This window comes from Felis catus, chromosome E1 (genome assembly GCF_018350175.1).
Source record: "Felis catus isolate Fca126 chromosome E1, F.catus_Fca126_mat1.0, whole genome shotgun sequence".
Lineage (NCBI taxonomy): Eukaryota > Metazoa > Chordata > Mammalia > Carnivora > Felidae > Felis > Felis catus.
This window is the reverse complement of record NC_058381.1, coordinates 3,010,635-3,037,902: the sequence shown is the minus strand read 5'-3', so window position 1 is coordinate 3,037,902 and position 27,268 is coordinate 3,010,635. Positions and strand designations below refer to the sequence as shown.

The window sequence follows — 27,268 nt, the reverse complement described above, 5'->3', positions numbered from 1 at the left end:
GTGGAGCTTCCGGTGTCTAACAGAGGGTTTCATCAGAGAGTTGTTGACTGACGGAACCCCAAAAAAGGACAGGACTTGATTATTAGCTTTAGATGTTGCTATAGATTTTTTTTAAAAGATCTTTAAGTAATCTCTGCGCCCAACGTGGGGGCTTGAACCCACAACCTGGAGGTCAAGAGTCACACGCTCTACCAACTGAGCCAGCCAGGAACCCTTATAGGTGGCTTTTTTGTAGACCTCAGGTGTGGAGAGCTGTCATCATCCCCTTCGGTTCATGGTATATTATCATTGCCTGACTGGAGGGCCTTCTCTTACCGCCTTTGATCTCTAATTCCCGTTTTGTTCCTCCCATAAGGGGATAATGATGAATTTATGAGATAGCTGATGGTTGGGATTTCGTCACATGGGAATGACGAAAAGATACTCGGTCAAGTTAAAGGACACTGGACAGGTTATGCCTGGAGGTTGGATGAGAGGGGAAGAAGGAAGTGGCTTGGGGGGAAGGTTATTGAGGTGGAGGTCCTGATGATTTCAAGATCTCAGAGTACCGAAGATGAACAAGAGAGCTGAGGGGCACCTGGGTGGCTCAGTCAGCTAAGCGTCCGACTTCGGCTCAGGTCCTGATCTAACAGTTCGTGGGATCGAGCCCCAAGTTGGGCTCTGTGCTGACAGCTCCGAGCCTGCTTGGGGATTCTCTCTCCCTCTCTCTCTCTGCCCCTCCCCAGCTTGCTCTCTCTCTCTCTCTCTCTCTCTCTCAAAATAAATAAACATTAAAAAAATTAAAAACAAAACAAAGAAACAAGATGCGAGGAAGGAGGCTGTGGTCAGAGGCAGGGAGCTTGAATAAGCAAGAGTGGAACCAGTGTGGCAGATCTGGGTGATGATGAAACCCAAGGTTGGCCAAGGCGGAATGGACGAAGTCATTGGAGAAAGGTCTGGAGTGTTAAATGGTCATCGACATGAATCCAGAATAACCGAAGGGATTGGGGTGGGTGGACGGCAAGATGTGAACCAGGAACCAATGCCCTTGAAGGATGAGGGGGAATTAGGAAGGGTTGCATAGGATAAGGTTTGGCTACAAGTGTTAGAAAACAACCAAATATGGCTAAACAAGACAGAAGCATGACATCTAGGGCTTGAAGCATCCCAGTGGCTCAGTCGGTCAAGCATCTGACTCTTGGTTTCAGCTCACAATTCGTGAGTTCGAGCCCTGCATCTGGCTCTCTGCTGTCAGCCCAGAGCTTGCTTCAGATCATTTGTCTCTCTCTCTCCCTCTCTCTCTCTGCCCCTCCCCTGCTCTCTCTCTCAAATAAATAAACTTGAAGAAAAAAAAAAAAAAAAAAAAAGAAAGACATCCAGGGCTCATATGTAGTCTTCAGTGTCGAGACCCAGTCTCCTATCTTGTTATTCTGCTCCACGTGATGCCAATTCCAAAAGCTACCTCATGGCCCAATGTGGTGCTGGGTGCTGGAGTTCCAGCCATCACACCTTTGACCTAGACATCAGGAAGCAAGGATAGCTGAAGAGAAGCATATACCCTTCCTTTAAGAACACTTGGAAGTCGTATACACGGTTTTCTCTCTCATTGGTCAGATGCAGTCATGCCTGTTAAGGGCAGCTGGGAGAGGTCATCTTTATTTTAAGCAGACACAACCCCTGCTAAAATACTCAGGGGTTCTATTTCTAGAAGGGGAACCAGACATTGGGGAACAAATGACTGTCTCTTCCAGAGTGATGGGGAAGCCAGAAGAACACAAAGTAGGGAGTGAAGGTGATATAAAAGGATGGCATGAGCCTAAAATGGGGCAAGGTGTTCTTCAAAGGGGGTGGAGAACAATCCAGAAGGGGTACAGGGAGGACCCAACTCCAACTCTCTGGGAGGCGTGTGAAGTCTGAGAATGGAAGCCACCACTTGGAAGGGGTGTGGAGTGGATTTTGGAGTAGCTCATTTCCCGTGGAGACAATGAGGGGCAGAGAACAGGTAGTCTGCTGGAGTTTGCTAGAAGATCTTTGCAAAGGGGGTCAGGAGCTGGGTCAAGGACCAGCAAAGACCGGGCTGAGAAGCCGCAGGGACTCAGTCTCAGCAGTGGCCAAGGGTGGGTCTTGCTTGGCCAGGGTGATCCAAACCGAAACCTATCTACAGATGCACAAATTTCTCTGCCACAGCCAGTCACAAACCACCCTTCTTTTGCATCAAGTGCTAAGTAAACTTGACATCTAAGTTTTGGTATCGGCTCCCAAATTGTGCATTTGAGATCATCTATAAAGGTAAAAAACATTGTTGGAAAAAAATCTCTCTCAAAAATAAATAAACTTAAAAAAAAATCAACCAGATTACATTTGAAGATCTAATTGGCCTTATGAGATGATTCATGAATCCAGGAGCAGCCCATCTAGCGAGTAGAGGGGGCCCCCCCCAGGAGCCATACAAATGGAAGGAGGGTGGGGGGCAAGAAAGTGATTAGTGAAAGAAATGGATTGTTCCCGGCAAGGGCAAGGATACTTTCCCTTACAGGGAAGAACAGGGGCCTTATCACGCAGACAATGGCTTCCTTTGAATATGGAGGCCCATGTGGTCGAGTCACTGGCACCCATCAGAAATTACTGACCAGGGGCGCCTGGGTGGCTCAGTCGGTTAAGCCTGCGACTTCAGCTCAGGTCACGATCTCACGGTCCGTGAGTTCAAGCCCCGCGTCGGGCTCTGGGCTGATGGCTCAGAGCCTGGAGCCTGCTTCCGATTCTGTGTCTCCCTCTCTCTCTGCCCCTCCCCCGTTCATGCTCTGTCTCTCTCTGTCTCAAAAATAAATAAACGTTAAAAAAAAAAAAAAAAAAAAAAAGAAATTACTGACCAGCTAAGACTACATTTTGCGGGAGGTCGACAATGCAATGAGATTAAGTTTTGAGCCCCCTTTTGGGGACTAGGTCTAAGCAATGTCATTTGGGGCCTGTTTCCATGTGTATGCATATGTACACGTATATGTATACGTATACGTACATGTATATATGTATGTGTATATGTGTATATGTATATGTATATGTGTATGTGTATGTGTATATGCATATCTATGGTTCTTATAGTTTCCCATGATCAGGGAGACATGAGCAAAAGCCAAAAATGACCCTTACTAGCCCCACCCCCTCCCGCTGCTCAGGGTAGGTCAGTTTGCAAAGCAATAAGAAAAAGACCTGAAATGCTTATTGTCTTCAGAGCCGTAATTTAAAATTGTTTCATTAGTCAGTCTCTTCTTTTTATTATTTTTTTGACGTTTTGCTTTTTAGTTTTGAGAGGGAGAGACAGCGTGAGTGGGGGAGGGGCAGAGAGAGGGAGGGAGACACAGAATCCAAAGCAGGCTCCAGGCTCTGAGCTGTCAGCACAGAGCCCGACAGGGGGCTCAAACCCATGAACCTCAAAATCAGGACCTGAGCCGAAGTTCCACGCTTAACTGAGCCACCCAGGTGCCCCATCTCTTCTTTTATTCTGAAAGAAAGAGGACAAATGGAGAAGGGGCAGAGAGAGGGAGGGGGGTGGGGAAGAATCCCAAGCAGGCGCCACACTGTCAGCATGGAGCCCGATTCGGGGGCTTGAACGCACGAACCCGTGAGATCATGATCTGAGTTGAAACCAAGATCTGAGTTGAAATCAACCGCCCAGGCGCCCCTTGGTGAATGAAATTTCCTGAATAAAGATGTTGAACTCTCCAGGGGGCAAACGCATTCCAGTTGCACAAGTCCTGGGGAAGTGACCTGTGCACACAGTCACAGTCTTGTAAGCAAAGGAGGCGATGGACGGCTGTCAGCATTACTCTGGGTCCTGCCGCCTCCGGCGTGACTGCCCGAAGGCTGCAGCAGCTGTAGGCCGAGCCCTGCCACCCGGCTTGCCCGTAGATGTGTGTCCCTAGGCTATTTATTTAACCTTAATTCTACCTTTGAGAAAAAAAAAACCCAAAAACAAAAGAACAAAGAGGGTAGCCTCTCAAGTATCTTGATGAATTCTTGTGAGACATCATTTAGACACATTTAAAATGCCAAACACACACTTAGTTCCTGGTATACTCTTTATACTCTTTATTTTTGAGAGGCTCTGGGCTGCCAGTAGAGCCCGACTAGGGATTCCAACTCACAAACTGTGAGATCCTGACCTGAGGCAAAACCAAGCCGACTGAGCCACCCGAGTGCCCCTATAGCTGTGATTTTAAATTCTATTCACATCAGGAGACCCCTGGGAGCAGTGACCGTGTTCGGCCCTGTAGCTAATCACCAAACATTAATGGAATGAATGACCGAATGACTGGATACTGAAGGCTCAATCCTAGGGAAGCAGGTGCTGCCCATTTCTGCCAGGGAGGGATCTGCTAAATCTAGAAGCAAATGCTGAGTTCAGAGGCCCGCACTGGGGCAGCCCTACCCCACAGCTGGATACCGGTTTTGCAGAAACGTCTGCAAACAATTGCTTGCACCACACAGCACTACATTTTGTTTTAAGGTTTTATTTATTTTTGAAAGAGAAACAGGGTGAGTGGGGGAGGGGCAGAGAGCGAGGGAGACACAGAATCCAAAGCAGCTCCAGGCACAGAGCCCGACGCGGCGACGCAGGGCTCAAATCCACGAGCTGTAAGATCCTGACCTGAGCTGAAGTCCTACGTATAACCGACTGAGCCCCCCAGGCGCCCAGCACTACATTTTGAAAAGAGAAATCCCGAAAGCTTCCTTCTGCAGTTTTTCTGATGAGAACACTCAGGCCCCGACTTGCGTGCTCTTGCACACCCCCAGCCCCACAATCCCATGTATGGGGAAGGGGCACGTAAAACATGCCCCCGAGCCCGGAGGAAGACAGGAGGCACGCCTAGATCACTGGGCCGAGTGGCCTGGGGCGATGGGACCCTCCCCCTGCTGCAGGCAGGCTTCTGCCTCAGAACCACACGCTTCCCGGGTCCACAAAGAACAAACTATGGCAGAGAGGAACACATCCAACAACGTAAGGCAAAAGCGGGCTGATTAGTAACATTAGCTGAGGTTTTTTTTGGCGCTTTGGTCCTTGTCTGTCCCAGACGTCTGTGGAGATGACGTGGGGGTGCTTCTGAAGATGGGGATGGGGCGGGCTGAGACCGTTGGGCCCGGGTGCCCCCCACGACGCCCCCCTGCTCAACAGCCCCCCTCCCGGGTCCAGTTTCGGGCGTTGATGAAGAGCTGGAGCCAGGGGGAGGTAGTCAGAGTGTCAAAGGGAGGAGGCTGCCACGCCCACTGCCAAAGCCGCACAGCCCGCTCAGGGTGAGGCATGAGGGCCAGGTGGCGGCCATCCAGGGAGCAGACTCCAGCCACGCCCCCTGGGGACCCGTTGGGGTTCAGGGGATACTGTTCCGTGGGGTTCCCGTCGTCGTCGGCCCAGTGCAGCGGAGCCAAGCCCCTGGCCTCAATCTGGGCTTGGAGTTCCGGAGAAGAAAAAGCCATGTAACCTGGGGAGGGGGGGTGGGGAGAGGAGAAGGGAAGTGAGATCACAGCTTCCCCTCTGGCCGCCCCCCCCCCCCCCCGACCCTCCCCTGCCTTTGGGAGGCTGACCTTCGCCATGAGCGCTCCACACGGGTAGCACAGCTCCTTCCATCCCTCGAAGCATCAGGGCCGGCCCAGGACCCACCCGCACGCTGGCCCAGCGGGACTCAAAGCGCCCAGACAGGTTGTGGCGAAGCAGGAGGCCCGGCCGGGCCGGCCAGGAGTCCTGGCCCGTCCCCTCTGCCTCCTCGCTGGGGCTACCTCCCACCCAGCCCAGCAGAGCCAGCAACTGACAGCCATTACACACGCCCAGGCTGAAGGTGTCGGGCCGCTTCCGGAAACGTCTCAGTTCAGCCCCGGCTAGCGGGTGGAAGGTCACAGCAGCGGCCCACCCTAGCAGGGAACACAGAAGTCAGGAAGGGACCCGGAACGGAGGCGGATGGCTGCTTTCCGGTTCCAGCCCTGCCATGACCGCCACCCCTGCCCCTCCCCAGCACCCAAAATACACACACGTGCACGCAACTCAGGGCAAATCCAAGGGGAAGAAATAGGTTTATCTGCTTAAATCAGATGTTGCCAAGTCCTGGACCGGAGATGGCCCATAAGTTTCTTGCCTGGCCAGCGGAGCATGTGCAACACTTTATTTCACTGCCTAACATTTAAAAATAAGATTTTTGTGGGGCGCCTGGGTGGCTCAGTTGGTTAAGTGTCCGACTTCGGCTCAGGTCATGATCTCATGGTTCACAGGTTCGAGCCCAGAGTCAGGCTCTGTGCTGATGGCTCAGAGCCTGCAGCCTGCTTCGGATTCTGTGTCTCCCTCCCTCTCTGCCCCTCCCCTGTCCCCTAAAATAAAACATTTAAAAACAATTTTTTTAACTAAAATTTCATATAGGGGCGCCTGGGTGGCTCAGTCAGTTAAGCTGCCGACTCTTGACTTCGGCTCAGGTCATGACCTCATGGTTTGTGAGTTCAAGCCCTGAGTTCAAGCCCTGTGCTGACAGCGTGGGGCCTGCTTGGGATTCTCTTTGTCTCTGTGCCTCCCCGCCACTCACGTTCTGTCTCTCTCAAAAATAAATAAACGTTTTTATTTTTTATTTTTTTTAATTGTTTTTTCAATGTTTATTTATTTTTGGAACAGAGAGAGACAGAGCATGAACGGGGGAGGGGCAGAGAGAGAGGGAGACACAGAATCGGAAACAGGCTCCAGGCTCTGAGCCGTCAGCCCAGAGCCCGACGCGGGACTCGAACTCACGGACCGCGAGATCGTGACCTGGCTGAAGTCGGACGCTTAACCGACTGCGCCACCCAGGCGCCCCTAAACGTTTTTAAAAATAACAAGATTCTGTGCAAAAAAAATCTGGATTTTTGGCTTCTCTCGAAAACAAAGACCTGGCCGTGCCGAGCCGGCTTTCTAACAGCACAATCTGCTGGCGTTGAGTGGTGCCCTTTGGTTGAGTCATGTGCCACCCAGCGCTCCCACACCTCATGTCGGTTAGCCACAGGCCTTGTGCTGGCAGCCGGCCCAGAGTCAATGTGCTCTCTCTCCCCGGACTTGGGAGGAGAGAGGCCAATTCTCGGTCAAGAAGGGAGCTAAGGCACCTCCCCGGGAATGGGCGGGGGAGGCCGTGGGTGGAAGCCTGACGCCCACCTTTGGCAGAGCCCAGGACATCCGCGTAGCTGAAGCCGCCCACGAAGGCCACGCCGCGGAACGTGTCCAGCCCGATCGCCCCAGAGCAGAGGTCCTGCATGGTCACATCCCACACCTGCCAGGACAGGGAGGGGAAGCTCAGGAGGACAAAGAGCCCGAGGCCCAGCCCCGGCCCCGCTGACGACGACGCTCACCTCGAACCCGGCCAAGTGGAAGCCGTCTGCCATCTCACGGTCTCCGTTACTGCCCTCCTCTCGCAAGATGGCAACCCGGGGAGTGGGACCACCTGGAGGGTGAAGGAGGGTCTCTGGGCCGGAGGGCTCCTTCCCCACCGCCATCCCCCCAGACGCGGCTCCAGGGCAGGCCCTGGCATCGGGCCGTGGGTTCCCCCCCGGCCCAGTGTCCGGGAAGCCATGACTGTGCACACATTGCCTCACCAGGCTCTCGGGGCACGGAAGCTTTGGGGAAGCCCGGGGGCAGGCAGTAAGTGGGCCCCGTCCGCTCCCTGAGCCCTTGCTCTTCCTCCGCCACACAGCGCGGCTCGGCCTGCAGCCGGTCCAGCTGGAAACTCGTCTCCTCCCAGAGGGCTCGCAGCTGCCTCACAGACTCTTCCAGAACCACAGCCCCGTTCACGGACACTCGCACCTACGGGGAGAGGCCAGAGCGAGGACGTCCAACCCGGCCCCCCTCCCCCGGGCCGGCACAGGTGAACCGCGGCCCCCCGCGAGGCGCTGCCCGCTCCCTCACCAGGGCGTGGGGCCCAGCGTCGCCTGTGGCGCCCAGCTCCAGGCAGTGCAGGCCGGCGTCCCGGTAGCGCTTCAGCACCTGGGCCAGGTCGGGCCCCCGCACCTCCAGCACCAGGCCCGGCTCCTCGGCGAACAATGCAGGCAGCGCTGGGGGAACAGAGGGGGCGGGAGGGTGACAAGGGTGCCACCGGGGATGCGGAGGTACAACCGAGGCGGGGCGGGGGGCGGGCGGCTAAGGGCTGAGTGAGCGCAGGCAAGGATCAGGGGTGGGGTGAGGCCTGGGAGACCACGACCAAGGATGTGGCCTCAGGGTCTCGGGAGATCTCAGATGGCAGGGGCGGGGAACTCACCTGGCTCAGTGGTCAGGGAGATGGCAAAGGACTCAGGGAATGGAGGTGGGGATGCTCCATCTTCTCATAGGACATGGGGTCTACGGGGCCCACCCTGCAGGCCACCCAGGCCCGAGTCCAGACCCCCGGCTCCTCACCATCGACCCCAGGGGCAGGCACGTCCACCTCTATCCCACAATTCCCAGCAAAGGCCATCTCTAGCAGGCAGGTGACGAGACCCCCGTCACTGACATCGTGGCCTGAGCAGAGGAGACGGTCTGGAGGAAGGAGAAAAACGCTCAGCAAGCTCAGGGCCCAAACCTGACGGCCCCGCGCCCTCACCCAGCAGGCCACGTGTGGGAACCAGAGAGAGGGGAGGCCGCATCCCTCTCGCCCCAGCCTCGCCAGCTCAGCCGGGGAACGCCCGCCACGCATCCGCCACACACACACCGTCTCCGCCAGGGCCCCGCTCACCTCGCAGCAGCCCCTGTGTGATGCGGAAGGCACGCACCAGGTTCTCGGGAAGGTCCAGGTTCGGGGGCTGCTCGCCCAGCTGCGAGAAGCACTGGGCCAGGGCTGTGCCCCCCAGCCGGTGCTGCCCGGGGCTCAGAGGCACGAACAGCAGCCGGCCTGGGGAGACGGGGAAGGGGTGAGGGAGGTGAGTGGCTCAGGACTCCCCACCACACTCACGAGTGCCAAAGCGGCCGGCACGTGGACAGACCCACAGACCCCCGAACACATGACGCAGCAAGGACGGGGAAGCATCCGCGTTTACCTCTGCCCCCGGGACGCTTGAGGTCCGGGGTCACGGTGGCTGTGATGTCCGGACAGACAGCATAGGCCGAGATGACCAGCGACCCTGCAGGGCAAGGAGTGAGACAGTGAGGTGCCAGCCGCGCTCCGCAGGCCCTGCCCCGCTCTCCCCGGGACCCCCCAGGCCATACCGGGGGCCCGCACGGTCTCAGAGCCGACCCGGGCGGCCATGCTGAGGGAGTCCTTGCCACCGTCCACCGCCACACCCAAGGCCGCCATCACCGCCACCATCGCCGCGCAGGCGTCGGCCAGAGCCGCGCCCTCCCCCGGGAGCTTGGCCGCCCACATCCAGTTCCCGCTGCACTTCACGTCCTGGGGAGCCGTGGACACCGGGCATTAGAGAGGGAGAGCCGCGTGGAGACCGGGCCGGGGCACAGGGACCGGGAGGTCCCGGGCACGAAGGGCAAGAGGAAAAGGTGAGCGGTGGACGGAGGTGCATCGCAGAGGCCTGCAGCCCCAGGGCAGAGGCCGCAGGGGACTCACCCGGAGGTCGGTGACCAGAGCAAACACCAGGTTGGTGAGGGCTTCGGCCACAGCCAGTCGGGCGGCAACCTTGGGGTCCAGCAGGCTTTTGACCGGCTGCTCTCCTAGAGCCGTGGCAGCCCCTACGAGCTCCTGGTGACTCAATGCCACAACCGCCACGTCGGCCAGAGGGGTCTGCAGGGGCCCAACGCACTGCTGCTGCGCCACCAGGCCGCCCACGGAGCGGTCCACCTGCGGGACCAGGCAGGGTCGGCAAGAGGCCAAGGGACAGGGACGCCGGAGCGGGGGGGCACCAGGCCATCAGGGCGGCCGCCGGGCCCCGTCACTCCTCCCTTGGGCCTGTTGAGCCCCCTCGGCAATCCCAAAGAGTGGGAGGCCAGGGCGGTGAGCAGAGGGAAGGGCGCGGGGAACGAGGGGCAGAGCAGGGGTGCAGGGAAACCTTGTTGGTGAGGTATCGCTTGCTGGCCACAGCAGGCAGCCTCAGGACGCGCTCCAGAGCCTGGTGCACACTCAGCCCTGGGGGCAAGGCCAGAGGACGCAGCACGGGGACACTCCGCTGCAGGAAGAACTCCTAGGATACAGAAGGCGGCAGGGGTGTGAGCACCCGGGCACACGGGTGAGAAGGCGCACGTCGGCAAAGGGGGAGTCCGAAGAGCCGGGGTGGGGAAGGGAGACCAGCCTCCCTCCCACCCACCCACACGCACCTTCCGAGGCATCTTGCCCAGCACCCAATCCAGCTCCAGGTCCACAGGGGTCGGGGGCGAGGGGGCGTCCCCTTCGCCATTTCTTCCGACGGGACAGTCCCGATCGTCCACCAGCACCATCTACAGACCATGGGAACATGGCCCAGAGGGCATGAGACCGTGAGGCCCAGCAGGGGCCACTTCTAGAAAGCAGCGAGGTGCGCTTCCCACCCTCTGCTTGGGCTTCCCCTCGAGGGCCCGCCCGTCCCCCCCTCTCCCCCCCATTTCCCAGTCTGTGAGCCACCGACTCCCGCCCTCCCACTCCCCGCACCTACCCCCTGCTCCAGCCCACCCCCCGCAGCTCCGCGCCCACCCATGCGGCCAACTCACCCTCCTGTCTCCCGTAATGGTGCCCACAAAGCAAGCTGGGCAGCGCTCCCGGGCGCTGACACGACTGAGGAAGTCTCGGTCCACGGGCCTCAGCAGAAGAGCATTCGACTCCTGGTACTCGGCCCCCCAGATTTCCAGGGCGTTCAGGGTCGGGTCCCCAAGCTGCATCCACGGGGGAGGAGGAAAGGAAGAGGTCGGTGGGCACTCTCCAGGTTCACGTTTCCGCTAGAAGATGGCGGGGGCCGGCGGGGACGGGGAGGCAGCCAGGCCCGGGGGGGTACAAGGCCCACCTGGAAGCGGCTGGTGTAAATGACAGCTCCAGCCGGGTCACTCAGCTCCTTCAGGACGTTGCCTGGTGAGAGGGTGCGTGGGAAGGTGGTGACCTGGCCACGGTCGGGACCCGGCGAACAGAGGGCAGTGCCCGGCCTCCCAGGGAGCCCCTGATGCTGTGTGTCCCGCACGGATCACTTCCACACCCTCACCACCAGCCACCCCAGGGCAGCGGGCTCCCAACGCCCCAAAGCGGAGCCTCTCCAGAAGGTACAGGGGGTGGAGGATGGGACCCGGGGCCGGGCGGCCAGTCGCAGATCCTCGACGCCCCTCTCTGAGCCGAATCTCGCAAGAGCCCGGGGCGGCCGGGACCCTTGTCCGAACCCCTTCTCTCACCATTACCACCGGCACCCTGGTCGTGGAGGCTGCAGATGGGGTTCCCCCTGGCGGCCTCCACGCAAGCCCGGATCACACGGTTCATCTTCTGTTCCATCTCCGGGTCTCCCCGCTGCACAGCCCCAAAGTCCAGATCACTGGAATTGTCTCCCTGCACCTGGGGGAACGCATGGCATAGCTCAGGCGAGGGGGTCCGGGAGCTCATGCCCCACCTGCGCACAGGGCCCCACAACGTCCCGGAGGCTGCATCTGAGCTACTCTCCTCACCTGCACAGATGAGGCGGCTCCACCCCCGACTCCGATCCTGTAGACGGGACCCCCAACCTTTACAACGTCCATGCCTGAGAGGAAGGAAGACAGAGTCCGAACACCGGCGTCAAGATCCCACACAAGTGTCAGCACGAGTTAAGTTAAGGATACAGGGAAGCAGACAGACCGGGACAGCAATCAGTATTACAAACGCAAGTATTCTTTGGATAAATACACTTTGAGGAATTCACGCTCCGGATTTATTCACGTAGGCGCAAAGTCACCTACGTACAAAATTAAACACTGCAGTATTATTTGTATTACCAGAGAGGAAATACTGTTGACCTTTTTTTAAAAAAATTTTTTTAATGTTTGTTTACTTTTGAAAGAGAGAGAGACAGAGTGTGAGCGGGGGAGGTGCAGAGAGGGAGACACAGAATCTGAAGCAGGCTCCCGGCTCTGAGCTGTCAGCACAGAGCCCGACACGGGGCTCAAAACGACGAACTGCCAGATCATGACCTGAGCCAAAATCGGGCGCTTAATCGACTGAGCCACCCAGGCACCCCCTGGCCAACTGATTTTTGACAAGAGTCCCAAGACAATTCAAGAAGGTACGAATAGTCTTTTCAAAACATGGTGTTAGGACAACTGGATATCCACATATAAAAGGGAGAAGTTAGGACTCCTACCTCACACCATATACAAAAATTCATTCAAAACATATCAGAAACCTAAATGTAAGAGCTAAAAACTATAAAAATAATATATAAAAAACACAGCTGTAAATCTTTAGGACTTCCTAAATATAAGGGTTAAAAGCTATAAAAAATATTACAAGAAAACACCGCTGTAAATCTTAAGGACTTTGGCTTAGGCGATGATTTCTTAGTCGTGACATCAAAACCATAAGCAGCAAAAGAAAAAATAGATAAACCAGACTTTACCAAAATTAAAAACATTGGGGTTTCATAAGACCCCACAAAGAAAGTAAAAAGACAACCCACAGAATAGGATATATTTGCAAATCATGTATCTACCCGATAAAAGTCTAGCATCTAGAATATATAAAACTCTTATAACTACACAAAAAAGACAACCCCATTTAAAAATGGACAAAGAGGGGTGCCTGGGTGGCGCAGTCGGTTAAGCGTCCGACTTCAGCCAGGTCACGATCTCGCGGTCCGTGAGTTCGAGCCCCGCGTCGGGCTCTGGGCTGATGGCTCAGAGCCTGGAGCCTGTTTCAGGAGCCTGTTTCAGATTCTGTGTCTCCCTCTCTCTGACCCTCCCCTGTTCGTGCTCTGTCTCTCCCTGTCCCAAAAATGAAAATAAAAAAACGTTAAATTGTTAAAAAAAAAAAAAAAAGTTACACATAGTGACTAAGTGACTCAGCAATTCCACACCTGGTTATACAGGCTAGAGATACGAGAACCTGTGGACACAGAAAAATGTGTACACGTATATTTGGGGCACCTGGGTGGCTCTGTCAGTTGAGTGTCCGACTTCAGCTCAGGTCATGGTTTCACGGTTCGTGAGTTCGAGCCCCACATCAGGCTTCCTGCTGTCAGTGCAGAGCCCGCTTCAGATCCTCTGTTCCCCCTTCTCTACCCCTACCCCACCTGTGCTCTCTCTCTCAAAAATAAACATTAAAAAAAAAGGAAAGAAAGAAAAACGTGTACACGTATATTTATAGCAGCACTGTCAACACCAGCTGAAAAGTAGAAGAAACTCAAATGTTTACGGACTGAGGAATGGATAAACACGAAAGGTCTACATAATGGAGTACCATTTGACTGTAAAAAAAAAAAAAAAAAAAAAAAGAGGGGCGCCTGGGTGGTTCAGTCGGTTGAGCGTCCGACTTCAGCTCAGGTCACGATCTCACGGTCCGTAAGTTCGAGCCCCGCGTCAGGCTCTGGGCTGATGGCTCAGAGCCTGGAGCCTGCTTCGGATTCTGTGTCTCCCTCTCTCTCTGCCCCTCCCCCGTTCATGCTCTGTCTCTGTCTCAAAAATAAATGTTAAAAAAAATAAATAAATAAAAAATAATAAATAAATATTAATACATGCTCTGGTGCAGATGAGTCTTGAAAATGTGCTAAGTGAAAGATGCCAGACACAAAAGGTCACAGACCGTTTGATCCCATTTACATGAAGTATCTGGAACTGGCAAATCCACAGGGACAGACAGTAGATGAGCAGCCCCCAGAGGCTGAGGGGGGAAGGTGCTAAGGAGTATGGCGGTGACGACAATGTTCTGGAATTGGTAGGAATCGATGCACAGCTTTGTGAACACACTAAAAAAAACCCCACTGATGTGGGTTTAAAAGGGTGACCTTTATGATACACAAATTACATCTCTATTTTATTAAAAAATTGAAGTGTGCGCATATGTTCCTTATCTAAAAAAAGGGACAAATATACATATAGGCCTGTTTTCTTCCCCCCCCCCTTTTTTTTAAATGTTTATTTATTTCTGAGAGAGAGAGAGACAGAGCGGGAACAGACAAGGGGCGGAGAGAGAGGGAGACAGAATCGGAAGCAGGCTCCAGGCTCTGGGCTGTCAGCACAGAGCCCGACGAGGGGCTCGAACTCATAAAGCATGAGATCATGACCTGAGCCGAAGTCGGACGCTTAACCCGACTGAGCATACCAGGTGCCCCCATATAGGTCTGTTTTCTTAAACAAGTTCTTTCCTTTTAGCACGCATTAGTGGAGGGGCAGAGAGAGGGAGAGAGGGAATCCCAAGCAGGCTCCACGCTCGGCATCGAGCCCGACGCGGGGCTCAGTCTCACGAACTGTGAAAATAACCTGAGCCGAAATCAAAAGTCGGGTGCTTAACCGACTGAGTCACCTGGGCGCCCCAGGTCTGTTTATATATGCTGGAAATATCTCCAGTAAGGTATGCAAGTAACTGGTTAACAGTGATTATCTCTAGGGAGAGAAACATGGTGGCTGGAGGTCAAGGGAAGGACAGTTTTTGCTGTATAACCTTTTTTGCCTTTTAAATTCTGAACCATGTGACGGGGTCACCTATTCAATACACGGGACCTGGTTCGTATCTTGATCGTACCCCACAATCCAGCACAAGGTGGGGCCTGACAAATGGTTGCCCACCTGAACTGAGTGAGCAGATAAAAGCCCCTGGAGGACAGCGCTGGTTGCCTCGACTTAGCAGGGCAGGCCCCTGGCGGGTAGAAGGAAACAGGTGCACACAGAGGCAACACAGACAGAGACAGCCCCATGGGCATGAAGCGCCGTCCTGCCTTGAAAACCTATACTGGGGGGGCGCCTGGGTGGCGCAGTCGGTTAAGCGCCCGACTTCAGCCAGGTCACGATCTCGCGGTCTGTGAGTTCGAGCCCCGCGTCAGGCTCTGGGCTGATGGCTCAGAGCCTGGAGCCTGTTTCCGATTCTGTGTCTCCCTCTCTCTCGGCCCCTCCCCCGTTCATGCTCTGTCTCTCTCTGTCCCAAAAATAAATAAAAACGTGGAAAAAAAAAATTTAAAGTGGCCAACATAAAAAAAAAAAAAAAAAAAAAACCTATACTGGGGAGAAGACACAGGAGCTGGGAGATTAAAAACAAACCCCTTGATCGTAAGGGGAAGGGAAGGAAAAATATAAACAGAGAGGGAGGCAAACCGTAAGAGACTCTTAAATGCAGAGAACAAACGGAGGGTTGATGGGTGTGGGGAAAATGGGTGATGGGCACGGAGGAGGGCACTTGTTGGGATGAGCATTGGGTGCTGTATGTAAGCGATGAATCACTGGGTTCTACTCCTGAAGCCAAGACTATAGTGTATGTTAAATAACTTGAGAATAAGAAAAAAAAAAATATGTGCGTGTGTGTATAAATAAATAATAAACACATAAAAACGAACCCTAGCATAGCCTCTAAATTCCCCTCCAGCAGCTGCTGGGTGCTGCGGACAAAGCCGGCTGGATATGGAGAAAGGGGGTGGGCTTTTACCTGGCTCTGGGGGCTCCTTGCTCACATGCTCAGCCTCCATGGACCCAATGCCCCCACTAAACATGATGGGTTTGATCCACTCACGCCGCTGGCCGTCCGGGAGCTGGAGGCCCAAGGAGCGGGCGAAGCCTGGAGCGTGGACACCACAGACAGTGGGGACAGAGGCCAGTCAGTACCGCCCCCCACAACCCAGCGCTCACTCAGTCATTCACCCCACCCCACCTCTAGTACTAGATGTCCGTTAACCCCCACACCCCCAGCCTCACCGGCCAGCACTGGCTCCCCGAACTTGTTGCCGTAATCAGAAGCCCCATTACTGGCCTCAATGGCGACCTCCAGGGGTCGGGCAAAGTTCTCAGGATACTGGAAGCTTGGGTCCTCCCAGGGCAAATTGTAACCTGGAAGGAAAGGGGAAGGTTGGCTGTAAAGACAGAAGACAGGGGCGCCTGGGTGGCTCAGTCGGTTAAGCATCTGATTTCGGCTCAGGTCATGATCTTGCGGTCCGTGAGTTCGAGCCCCGCGTCGGGCTCTGTGCTGACAGCTCAGAGCCTGGAGCCTGCTTCAGATTCTGTGTCTCCCTCTCTCTGACCCTCCCCTGTTCATGCTCTGTCTCTCCCTGTCTCAAAAATAAATAAACGTTTAAAAAAAAAAAAAAAGACAGAGGCGCCAGGGTCCTTTGGGAAGAGTCTAATCCACCAAGGACCACCCGTGTGGGTGGAATGTCCCACTTCTGGAAGTTCTATTTCAAGGAGGTGTAGAGCCTGTGATTAAGTGCCGATCTTGTTCCCCACCTCCCACACCAGCCTTTCTTGAGTCTTGGGATCAGAGTTCTTAGGGCTCTCTAAGAAATTAGACTTTGGGGGCAGGTGGTGATCATTAAGACTGACCCAACACCATGTTTCGTTGCTGAGCAGATGCTATTTTATAAAGAAAATTGCAGGAGGCGCCTGGGTGGCTCAGTCGGTTAAGCATCAGACCCTTGGTTTTGGCTCAGGCCATGATTCCATGAGCTGTGAGTTGGGCTCTGTGCTGAGAGCGCGGGGCCTGCTTGGGATTCTCTCTCTCTCTCTCTCTCTCTCTCTCTCTCTCTCTCTCTCTCCGTCTCTCTCTGCCCTCCCCCACTCATGCTTGCGGTCTCTCTCAAAACATAAATAAACTTAAGAAAGAACATTGCAGTTCTGCAAAGCCTATCTGGGCACCTGGGTCTCCCCTGGGCTTAAGAGTCCTCACGGCCACAGTCGGTGAAAGGCCAGCTACACTGGAGCCCTGCCTCCCAAGAAAAGGCACCCAGGATGACCTTAAGAAACAGAGGTGCTCCAGGCCTGCCAGGACAGGGAAGGGACGGCAGGGAGCAAAGAGGCAGGACCTGGGATGTGCAGGTTTCCAAAGCAGTAGCCAGCAGTCCCAGCCACCACGTGGGCGCCACGGCCCGTGCACTGGACATCTCGGATCCGGCCCCCGGTGCCTGTGGTCGCCCCACTGAAGGGGGCTACTCCTGTAAAGAGACGGGGGAGAGGTATGGGTACCACAGAGAGAGACCCCAGCCCTGCCCATCCCATTAAAACTCAGGACAACCAGCCTGTCTGTTTTCCCAGACCCAGCCGAGGACCTTCACTCTACCCTACACTCCGAGCTCCCTCACCTGTCCCCAGGACCCAGCTCACCTGTGGGGAAGTTGTGGGTCTCCGCCGTGAAGACGACATGTCTCAGCGCCCGCTGCTGCCGGAAGCAGCTTGGTCGCGTGGGGTCCTCGGGCTGCAGGAATCGGACCTCCTTCCCTTGGATTGCGCTGTGGACACATTGGTTCTGGACCTTGCTTCCTTCCTGGGGTCTGCGCTTACCCCGTGAAGGCTTGGGGCCTCCCCTCTCCTGGACCCGAGGCCACCCCAGCCTAGGACCCAGCCCACCTGCTGTTGTCACAGAACTTGAGGACGTTGTTGGGGTTCGAGGACGCCTGAGTGCTCATGATGGCCTCAAACAGGGAGTGCGTCATCTCCTGCCCATCCACGTGGAGCTGGCCCTTGAAGAACCAGTGTCGGCTGTGCTCGCTGCAGGGGTGACGGGGGAGCGGGGGGAGGGCCGGCAGAAACACGGGTCACTTCGCACACCGTGCCGGCTCTCCCCACCAGCGTCAGCAACTGTTACGGTACAGCCAGCTCTCACTCAGATAACAGGTCACACCAGATTCCCAAGCCCACAAGCCTCAAACGTTCTTTCACTGTGGACCGCTCAGACTCAAAGCGAATAGGGTGTCAAGACGTGAATGGAGACGACTGCATGGACGTGGAGCCCGGGCCCCCAGACAGACTCGGGGACGCCCCCGTGCCAAAGGACAGCCGTGAAGGCGGGTCCCCGCGCCCTCCCCTTCCAACCTCCACGGGCTCAGACATCAGGATGGCCCCCATTCCTTCCCACCTATTGGACTGAGCCAGGTCGAAGGCCTCCACGGTGCTGGGGTTCCGCTTTAGCTCCTGGAAGCGTTTGGTGTAGAAATCCAGGTCCCAGGAGTCTAGGGCCAGGCCTAGGAGACAACCACAGGAAGAGCAGACGGTGGGGTGCAGGCCCCCACTGTCACGGGTCCCGGCATCCCGACTGGCCTCGCCTGAGCCTGCCTCCCGGGCACCCCTGCTCACCTAGCTCCCGGTTGGCTTTTTCCAGGGCACGCCGGCCCTCTGCCAGGATGTCGATCTGGCCGTTGAGAGGTGCTGACATGCTCTGAAGGTAGAAGCTCTGGATGGGCTGCGGGAAGTGCTGCTCCGTCATCCGGTCATGCAGGGTAGCCAGAGCCAGGGTCTTCGTCTCAGAGGAAGGGGGCTTGGCAAACTAGGGGCGGAGACACACGCAGAGGGCAGGGGGCGGAGAGCTGAAGAGTGGACAAAATGGTGCACCCCGGTCCTCTAAGTCACACAGGGCCAGCCCACTGCTGTCTCCGTGGTGCCCGTGTTCTGATTAGAACAACACGCCCCTGCCAGGCACGAGTCCGCGTAAGGGGCGCACAGGCTGGACTTCCGTCCCCGTTCAGCCCTCGACCAGGTAGCCTCAGGCAGTGAACAACTTGCAAACAGGACAGGCCTAAAGCCAAGAGCTCCTCCCCGTTTCTACCCGTTTCTCCTTTACTATCTCTGTAAAGTTCAGGACCTCATCTCTTTATCTCGGGCCTCACCGAGAGCAGGTAGCGCCGGGTAGTCTCCACGCGATCCACGGCCCCCAGCCCCGCAGCCCAGCACACGGACACGACGTTGGTAGAGGCTGGGGTGGAGAAGTTCAGCCTGAGGAGTGGGCCGGATGGTTAGGACCCCAGAGCCCCCGGTTTCAGTGGCTTTCCGGGCGGGGTGTGGCATTCCGGGCAGGGAGCAGGACGGAACGAAGGAAGTACAGATCCGCCAAGGATCGAGATGGGAGGAAGGAGAGGAATGGAAGCAGAAGGGGTGGGCAGTGTGCCTGCAAGGGAGGAATGCCCGAGAACATGGAATGGATCGCCCTGGGCTGAGACACTTGCCTGGGCCCAACCTCCAGCAGTAGGTCGCTGGAGTCAGAACGGAGCCAGGACTCCTGGGCCACATCACCCGGTAACAAGGGGCAGCCAAAGAGCCACGTGAGCTTCTTCATCTCCTCGGCGCTTGGGAGGGACTCCGCTGCACGGAGGGACAGGGCAAGGATACCTGGAGACACGGCCCCTGGCCTGGTAGACCTCCCCCAAGAATCCGATACTTGGCCCAACCTGTCCAGTTCACGTTGTAGCACAGCTCGGTCTTGACAGCCTGCAGCTCTGGCAATTTCCCTTGCAGCTTCCTCCGAGTGTGTCCAGAGGCCGCCCTCTCATGGCCAGAGGGACGGACATAGAAGTGAAGGACTGAGGGCATCTCTGCAGGTGTCCCGTACTGGAGAGACGAGTTAGGTTCCTAAAAAGTAACACCCACTATAACCTGTCAAACTGATTTCATATTCCAAAGACAGATGAGGCTTTGGAGGCGTTAGGGATGGGGTGGGGGAGAGAGGGGCATTTTCAGAGGTACTCTGAAAAACGGAAGCTTGGGGGTCTTAATTAATCCTGCAAAATGTAGGAACAGGTACATTCTCGACACAGGCCCCTTGCCGGGCCCCCACGCACGGTCTTAGGAACATAACTATGAGTAACACGGAAACCATTTCCGCCCTTGTAGAGATTACATTTTATTGAGGGAGACAGGCAAGGACTCAAACGTTTCCAGGCCGCTGTGGTTAGGGCCAAGAGACTGTGGGTACGAACCTAGCACTTTAGGAATTAAGAAAGACTTGCAGGGAAAAATAGCATCTAAGTGTAAATCTATAGGATGAGCTGGACTGGGCCCAGCTGCTGAAGTCAGATGACACCATTCTTCTGACACTCTTCTGCCTTCTGAGGCACCTGCTGGGAACCTGTCCTTCATTCTCTTCCCTCTACGTGCTCTTCCTAAGTGACTCGGTGCAGACTCGTGGCTTTAAATACCGTCTGGTAGACTGAGCAACTGAAAATGCCAGCGTTCAACCATTTCTTTTAACCAAAAATGGCAATTTCATATTATTTGGGTTGCCATCTACCAACAGATTCCCTAACGTAACTCAATCTTGACTCTCCCTGAAACGCCAAAGCAGTACGTTAAAATGCTCACATGACTGGGGTGCTCAGCTGGCTGAGTCAGTGGAGCGTGCAACTCTTTACCGCAAGTTGTGAGTTCGAGTTCCACGTGGGGTGGAGAGATTACGTCAAGATAAAATCTTTGAAATATAATAATAAAATGCGGGGCGGCTGGGTGGCTCAGACGGTTGAGCGTCTGACGTCGGCTTAGGTCACGATCTCATGGTCCATGGGTTCGAGCCCCGTGTCGGGCTCTGTGCCGACAGCTCAGAGCCTGGAGCCTGCTTCCGATTCTGGGTCTCCCTCTCTGTCTCTCTCTCTCTGTCTCCCAAAAATAAACATTAAAAAAATTTAAAAAAGAAAAAGAAAATAAAATATAATAATAAAATGAAATGCTTATGTGACATCTCCACATAGATGTGCCATAAACACAGATGATTGTCTGTTTTGGCCAAAACGCAAATTTTGAGGGGCGCCTGGGTGGCTCAGTCGGTTAAGCGTCTGACTTCAGCTCAGGTCACGATCTCGTAGTCCGTGAGTTCGAGCCACGGGTCGGGTTCTGGGCTGATGGCTCAGAGCCTGGAGCCTGCTTCCGATTCTGGGTCTCCCTCTCTCTCTGCCCCTCCCCCGTTCATGCTCTGTCTCTCTCTGTCTCAAAAATAAAAAAATAAAAAAATAAAAAGTTGAAAAAAAAATTAAAAAAAAATGGGGCGCCTGGGTGGCGCAGTCGGTTAAGCGTCCGACTTTAGCCAGGTCACGATCTCGCGGTCCGTGAGTTCGAGCCCTGCGTCAGGCTCTGGGCTGATGGCTCAGAGCCTGGAGCCTGCTTCCGATTCTGGGTCTCCCTCTCTCTCTGCCCCTCCCCCGTTCATGCTCTGTCTCTCTCTGTCTCAAAAAAAAAAAAAAAAAAAAAAAGTTAAAAAAAAAACCAACAACACAAATTTTGATTCCTCACTCCTCCAGACCTGCTATTCTCCCAGTTTTCTCCCTCCGGTCAACACTAACAAACCAGCTGCTCAAGCCAAAAATACAGTCTACCTTAATTCTTCTTTCTCTGAGCCCTCTCTGTATACCCAATCTGCCAGCAAAGCCATTTCCAAACATATCCCGGGATCTGTCCACATCCTTCCATCCCTGTTACCATCTGTCACTACGATCAGTCACTTGGGACCTCCTGAATAGCACCCCAATCCCACTCCCGCCCTAGCCACCAGCCACTTGGCATATTTCAACATAAATGAGATCATGGCTTCTCATCACACGTGGTAAAACCTTCCAACCCAGTACCTGGCTTTCCCAGTCTGGCCACTGCCCACTACTCCAACCCTATCTTATGCCACACTCTTTTTCATCCACAAGGCCCCACCACACTGGCTTCTTTTCTGTTTCTCTTAACTTGTCAATCTCAGTTCTGGAAGGTATTTTTCTCACGTGGATATTTGCACAGCTAGCACTTTTGTGACTTAGATTCCTGGTGAAATCACCTTCTTGGAAGGGACTTCCTTGATCCACCCTTCTGAACTAGCCCCTCTCAGACAGCCCTGTTTTATTTAATTAATTTAGGTTGTTTTTCAAGTCTATTTATTTTGAGAGAGAGAGAGAGGGAGGGCAAGAATCCCAAGCAGGCTCTGGTGGTGTCAGCACAGAGCTGGATGTGGGGCTCAAACTCACGAACCTTGAGATCATGACCTGAGCTGAAATCAAGAGTTGGACACTTCACCCACGGAGCCACCCAGGAAAGCCTAATGTTTAATATTTGCATATAATGTAATTAGTCATAATTAAAGTTAGTTACAACTAATGTAAATTTAATTAATTATAAAATATAAGCTTTAGAATTATATATGATTAACTTAAATGATTATTAATCCAGTGCTTATCAGTACCTGACATTTTAATTCATTTTAAGCTCTACCTGCCCCACTAGCCCAAAATCTCCATTCGGGCCAGGCCTCATTTCCGTGAACGATGATGCTCCTGACCGATCAGTCTCGATCCCCCGCCTTTCTCAGCGCTCCCCACCCGCTTCTGATCACCCTGTTCTGAAGCTGGGCCCCCTCCCAGTTGTCCTTTATACCGTCCTTCCTATAGGAATTATCACACGTGAGCCATCCGACTTTCGTCTATCACTCCGTAAACAGAAGCCCCAAGAGCTCAGGGACAGGCTTGCCCACGGCAGGGCTGCATCCCCAACGGCTAGCATGACATAATCGAGGAGGTCCCAGGCTTCGCGTTGGCCGAGCGCTCGGGGCGAGAGGGGCTGAGGGTACGCGGGGAGTCTGCCCTGCCGCGCGGCTCGGGAAGGCGCGCAAGGTCGCACGAATGCGCCGCAGCTGGACACAGCTGGGCCGGGCCCGCTAGGGACACGGACGCGGCCTGAGTCAGACCTGGAGAGGGTGGCGAAAGGGTGTGGCAAACAAGGTGTCAGGACTGACGCGTGATAGCCATACGCACGTGGAATCCACGATCCCGGGTCCAGAGATTATCGAAAGAAAGCCCGCCCGTGGAGCCCGGAAGAGGCGGGGCTCACTCCCGTGGGCGGGGCCGCCGAGAACTTCCGGTACCTCCCCCCCCCCCCCCCCCCCCCCCCCCCCCCCCCCCGCACCCTTCCAGCTTGTGTAGCTCAGTAATGGGCTGAGTTCTTGGTTTTGGGGGTTTTGTTTTTGTTTTTTGTGGTTTTTTTTGTTTTTTTTTTATATGAAATTTATTGACAAATTGGTTTCCATACAACACCCAGTGCTCATCCCAAAAGGTGCCCTCCTCAATACCCATCACCCACCCTCCCCTCCCTCCCACCCCCCATCAACCCTCAGTTTGTTCTCGGTTTTTAACAGTCTCTTATGCTTTGGCTCTCTCCCACTCTAACCTCTTTTTTTTTTTTTCCTTCCCCTCCCCCATGGGTTCCTGTTAAGTTTCTCAGGATCCACATAAGAGTGAAACCATATGGTATCTGTCTTTCTCTGTATGGCTTATTTCACTTAGCATCACACTCTCCAGTTCCATCCACGTTGCTACAAAAGGCCATATTTCATTTTTTCTCATTGCCACGTAATATTCCATTGTGTATATAAACCACAATTTCTTTATCCATTCATCAGTTGATGGACATTTAGGCTCTTTCCATTGTTGAGAATGGCTATTGTTTTCCATTGTTTCCATTGGCTATTGTTGAGAGTGCTGCTATGAACATTGGGGTACAAGTGGCCCTATGCATCAGTACTCCTGTATCCCTTGGATAAATTCCTAGCAGTGCTATTGCTGGGTCATAGGGTAGGTCTATTTTTAATTTTCTGAGGAACCTCCACACTGCTTTCCAGAGCGGCTGCACCAATTTGCATTCCCACCAACAGTGCAAGAGGGTTCCCGTTTCTCCACATCCTCTCCAGCATCTATAGTCTCCTGATTTGTTCATTTTGGCCACTCTGACTGGCGTGAGGTGATACCTGAGTGTGGTTTTGATTTGTATTTCCCTGATAAGGAGCGACGCTGAACATCTTTTCATGTGCCTGTTGGCCATCCGGATGTCTTCTTTAGAGAAGTGTCTATTCATGTTTTCTGCCCATTTCTTCACTGGGTTATTTGTTTTTCGGGTGTGGAGTTTGGTGAGCTCTTTATAGATTTTGGATACTAGCCCTTTGTCCGATATGTCATTTGCGAATATCTTTTCCCATTCTGTTGGTTGCCTTTTAGTTTTGTTGGTTGTTTCCTTTGCTGTGCAGAAGCTTTTTATCTTCATAAGGTCCCAGTAATTCACTTTTGCTTTTAATTCCCTTGCCTTTGGGGATGTGTCGAGTAAGAGATTGCTACGGCTGAGGTCAGAGAGGTCTTTTCCTGCTTTCTCCTCTAAGGTTTTGATGGTTTCCTGTCTCACATTTAGGTCCTTTATCCATTTTGAGTTTATTTTTGTGAATGGTGTGAGAAAGTGGTCTAGTTTCAACCTTCTGCGTGTTGCTGCCCAGTTCTCCCAGCACCATTTGTTAAAGAGGCTGTCTTTTTTCCATTGGATGTTCTTTCCTGCTTTGTCAAAGATGAGTTGGCCATACGTTTGTGGGTCTAGTTCTGGGGTTTCTATTCTGTTCCATTGGTCTATGTGTCTGTTTTTGTGCCATGTTTTTGTTTTTTTGGAAATACGGTAGGTCCCATGGCCTGCCCTCCCCGGTGTCCTTATAAACTGTGACGGAGACAGGAACTTTGAATGCAGGAAACGGAACGAGAAGCATCGTCCTTGTCCAGGACTCAGTTTCCCTCTCCCTCCTACTTTGGCTTTCTTTCACTTTTTTCTTTAATAAATGAATAGATTTATTTAATTCTTAGCAGAGTGGGAGGCCTACATTTTTAATTTCCACACTCTCGCCAGTGACAGTAACAATGACAACGATAGGAAGACATTCACTAAACGCCCGTTAAGGCACTTGACAGGATGTCGTTTGATCTTCACAAAAACCCTTGGTGTACAGATGTGGGAGCTGAGGTTCCTCGCAACGACTTGTTACCTGGGTTTGTCACTTGGCACTTTCTACCTATGTACACATTTTTTTGTGCATTTTTTTAAAACCCTCGTAATACATAAATACATGGTTTGTATCGGTGAGGATCCTATCAGAATATGGATGGCACACTCGAAAAGGTCTAACAACAGGAAATTCAATAGAGTGTATTTGACAGAGATACGGGCAGGATTAAGGGAACTAACAAAGTACAGTGGCGGGTGGGGGCATCCAGAGCCTGGCAATGGCAGAAAGTGCTCACCACCTGTAGGCTTAAAGGGACAAAGGAGGGAAGAGTGCCATCAGCTGAGAGGTGCAGCCATGAAAGGGCATCCGAGGGCACAATTACAGTGTTGAAAGAGAAAGGAAATAAACATTGGGTTCTCTCGGGCCAAGTTCGCACACAGACTGTTTCTGCCTCTCATTAGCTAAATCTTGCCTGAAGCCTGACGGCAAGTAAGGTGGAGAGCTGTGCCAGGGCCAATGGCCCAAAGGTCTTTTTAATGAATCTTTAACAGAGAAATGTTCCGAGTAAAAGGTGAAAGTCTTGATCCTCATCTGTTTCCTTATTTATTCCCCTCTGCTATGCAGGGGCCAAGAGGAAGGTAAGGCAAGTGAGTACCTGGGTGCAAAACTTATGGAGATACTTCAAATGTTCATTCACCCTAATTCCAGCCGTGCCCCAGATATAATAGTTGCTACCTGTTTGATGTCTAAAGTTCCAGGTTATTGAGATGAGTTTTCTCAGGGCTCACTTCTGACAGAGGTCATGCATTAATCTTTTGACATCTGAGCCCCTCTTGGTTTCTTTCCCTTTAGGCGCTCCTTGGCTCCACCCAGTACGTACCTTCCAGAGCCTTCCAGGAGCCTTAGTTTGCTCAGCTCTCTCTCTGATCCTATTTACTTCACATTTTCTTGTGTGTGTGTGTGTGTGTTTTTAAGTAGGCTTCTTGCCCAATGTGGAGCTTGAACTGACAACCCTGGGATGAAGAGTCACCTCTCTACCAACTGAGCTAGCCAGGCACCTCTCCCCAACATTTTGGTATTCCCGGTGTATCCTATTTCAGCTTTCACCTCCATATAGTGACTTCCAGACTTATCCTTGGGGCCCTAATCCCTCTCCTGACTTTGGTCCCGTATATCCAGCTGCCCCTTGGACAAGAACAGCCTGTTCAAAATCACCAGGTCTAGAGGACAGCACCACACTTCCTTCCCTGTGTGACAGACCAACCACTCTTCTCCATGCTTCCCTAACATCTTCCCCTCTCCCATCCTTTTCCTTTAAGATGCTTATTAAATCAAGCATGATCTATTTCAGTGTCCTGTTATTCTCTTGTGCCCTTCTCATTTGGTTTTTGCATGCTGCCGCCAGATTAGCCTGACATTTAAATGACACCAGTGAAGGGAGGGTGGTGAGGGTGAGAAGTACAACTTTCTCTGATCACTGTCACTGATACTCAACGCTCCCTCCTGTGAACCGTCAAAAGTAAATCCCAGGATGTAGGGCATATCTTCATGGAGTTGGTAACTACAGGGAGTCTTCCAGAGTCCAGAAAACATTGAAAGCAAAAGGAATGATGAGGTTTGGGACTTCAGGCTTTGACAGGCGTTTTAACAAGGGTGTTTTGGGGGGAATTTGTTGTTTCGGTGAAAAGGCAAGAAACATACCTAATGTAATCATGGGGAGTGACTGCAAAGATTCACTTTCTACACAATTTGTCACTGCAATGCACTGCAGGAATAGAGAGCTTCATCAAATGTGCAATTGAATTAGGGGATACCATAAGTTGTAGAATTAAAGCCTATGTTCTCCTGTTAAATGATGACTAGAGCATTCTTATTGTCTACAGTGTTTTTGTATGTTTATTTATTTTTGAGTGGGAGGGGGCAGAGCATGAACGGGGAAGGGGCAGAGAGAGAGGGAGATACAGAATCTGAAGCAGGCTCCAGGCTTTGAGTTGTCAGCACAGAGCCCAACACGGGGCTCGAACTCCAAACCACGAGGTCATGATCTGAGCAGAAGTCGACGCTTAACGGAGCCACCCAGGAGCCCCTACAATGTTCATACTTAGAATATTCTACTATCTTGTTCCAAAAACAACTGGAAGCTGCTACAAGTTTACAACTTTAAATGCCCCTCTTTTGCTGTACTTTATTTTTTCTTAAAGTTTGAATTTTTAGTTGGAGTATAGTTGGCATGCAATACTATTATTAATTTCAATCAAACAACAGAGTGATTCAGAAATCATATACGTTACGAAATGCTCACCACAGTAAGTCAGCACAAAGCTATTACCATATTGTTGACTATAGTCTCTATGCTGTGACTCATCCCTGTGACTTATAACTGGAAGTTTGTACCCCTTAACTTCTCTCGTATATTCCCCCAACCTCCTCACTTTACCTTTCTAATCTCCTGTCTTCCCCTCCCAGTGCCTGGTGCATAGTTGCCTGAATTCTGTTCACTCACTGCCTACTAAGCCAGGGAATGCTTGGTTGGTTGACTGAGGTAGAAAGAGCAAAAGGCTTTCATTAGTTGATCCACAAATATTTACCCAGTTCATATGCATATATATTTCAAAGAAAGACATGGTTTAAAGTTTTATGTAAGTAATCTCTACCCAGGGAGTGCCTGGATGGCTCCGTGGGTTAAACATCTGACTCTTGGTTTCAGCTCAGGTCATGATCTCAGTTTGAATCTGAGCTCTGGGCTGACAGCTCGGAGCCTGCTT

At 53.1% G+C, this 27,268-nt stretch overlaps 1 protein-coding gene across 2 annotated transcripts; it reads right to left on the bottom strand.

Moving 5' to 3' along the window:
• Positions 1 to 4,568: 4,568 nt before the first annotated feature.
• On the bottom strand, positions 4,569 to 22,602 carry PFAS (phosphoribosylformylglycinamidine synthase). Of its 2 annotated transcripts, none has more exons than XM_006939771.3 (28): positions 22,504 to 22,602; positions 19,174 to 19,354; positions 18,952 to 19,087; positions 18,616 to 18,721; positions 18,086 to 18,275; positions 17,868 to 17,973; positions 17,360 to 17,500; positions 17,117 to 17,241; positions 16,819 to 16,947; positions 15,719 to 15,850; positions 15,453 to 15,581; positions 11,513 to 11,586; positions 11,246 to 11,402; positions 10,870 to 10,931; positions 10,580 to 10,741; positions 10,211 to 10,330; positions 9,946 to 10,077; positions 9,507 to 9,737; positions 9,155 to 9,335; positions 8,986 to 9,069; positions 8,685 to 8,840; positions 8,369 to 8,488; positions 7,883 to 8,028; positions 7,573 to 7,780; positions 7,330 to 7,421; positions 7,136 to 7,250; positions 5,557 to 5,880; positions 4,569 to 5,453 (listed from the first exon to the last, which is right to left on the bottom strand). In XM_006939771.3, the coding sequence occupies exons 2-28, from the start codon at positions 19,313 to 19,315 to the stop codon at positions 5,143 to 5,145; spliced, it is 4,011 nt and encodes a 1,336-aa protein (XP_006939833.1). In that variant the 5' UTR covers positions 19,316 to 19,354; positions 22,504 to 22,602; the 3' UTR covers positions 4,569 to 5,142. The 2 variants fall into 2 exon arrangements, with proteins under 2 accessions (XP_006939833.1, XP_006939834.1); XM_006939772.4 differs by having other exon boundaries at positions 22,437 to 22,584.
• Between the last annotated feature and the right edge of the window lie 4,666 nt (positions 22,603 to 27,268).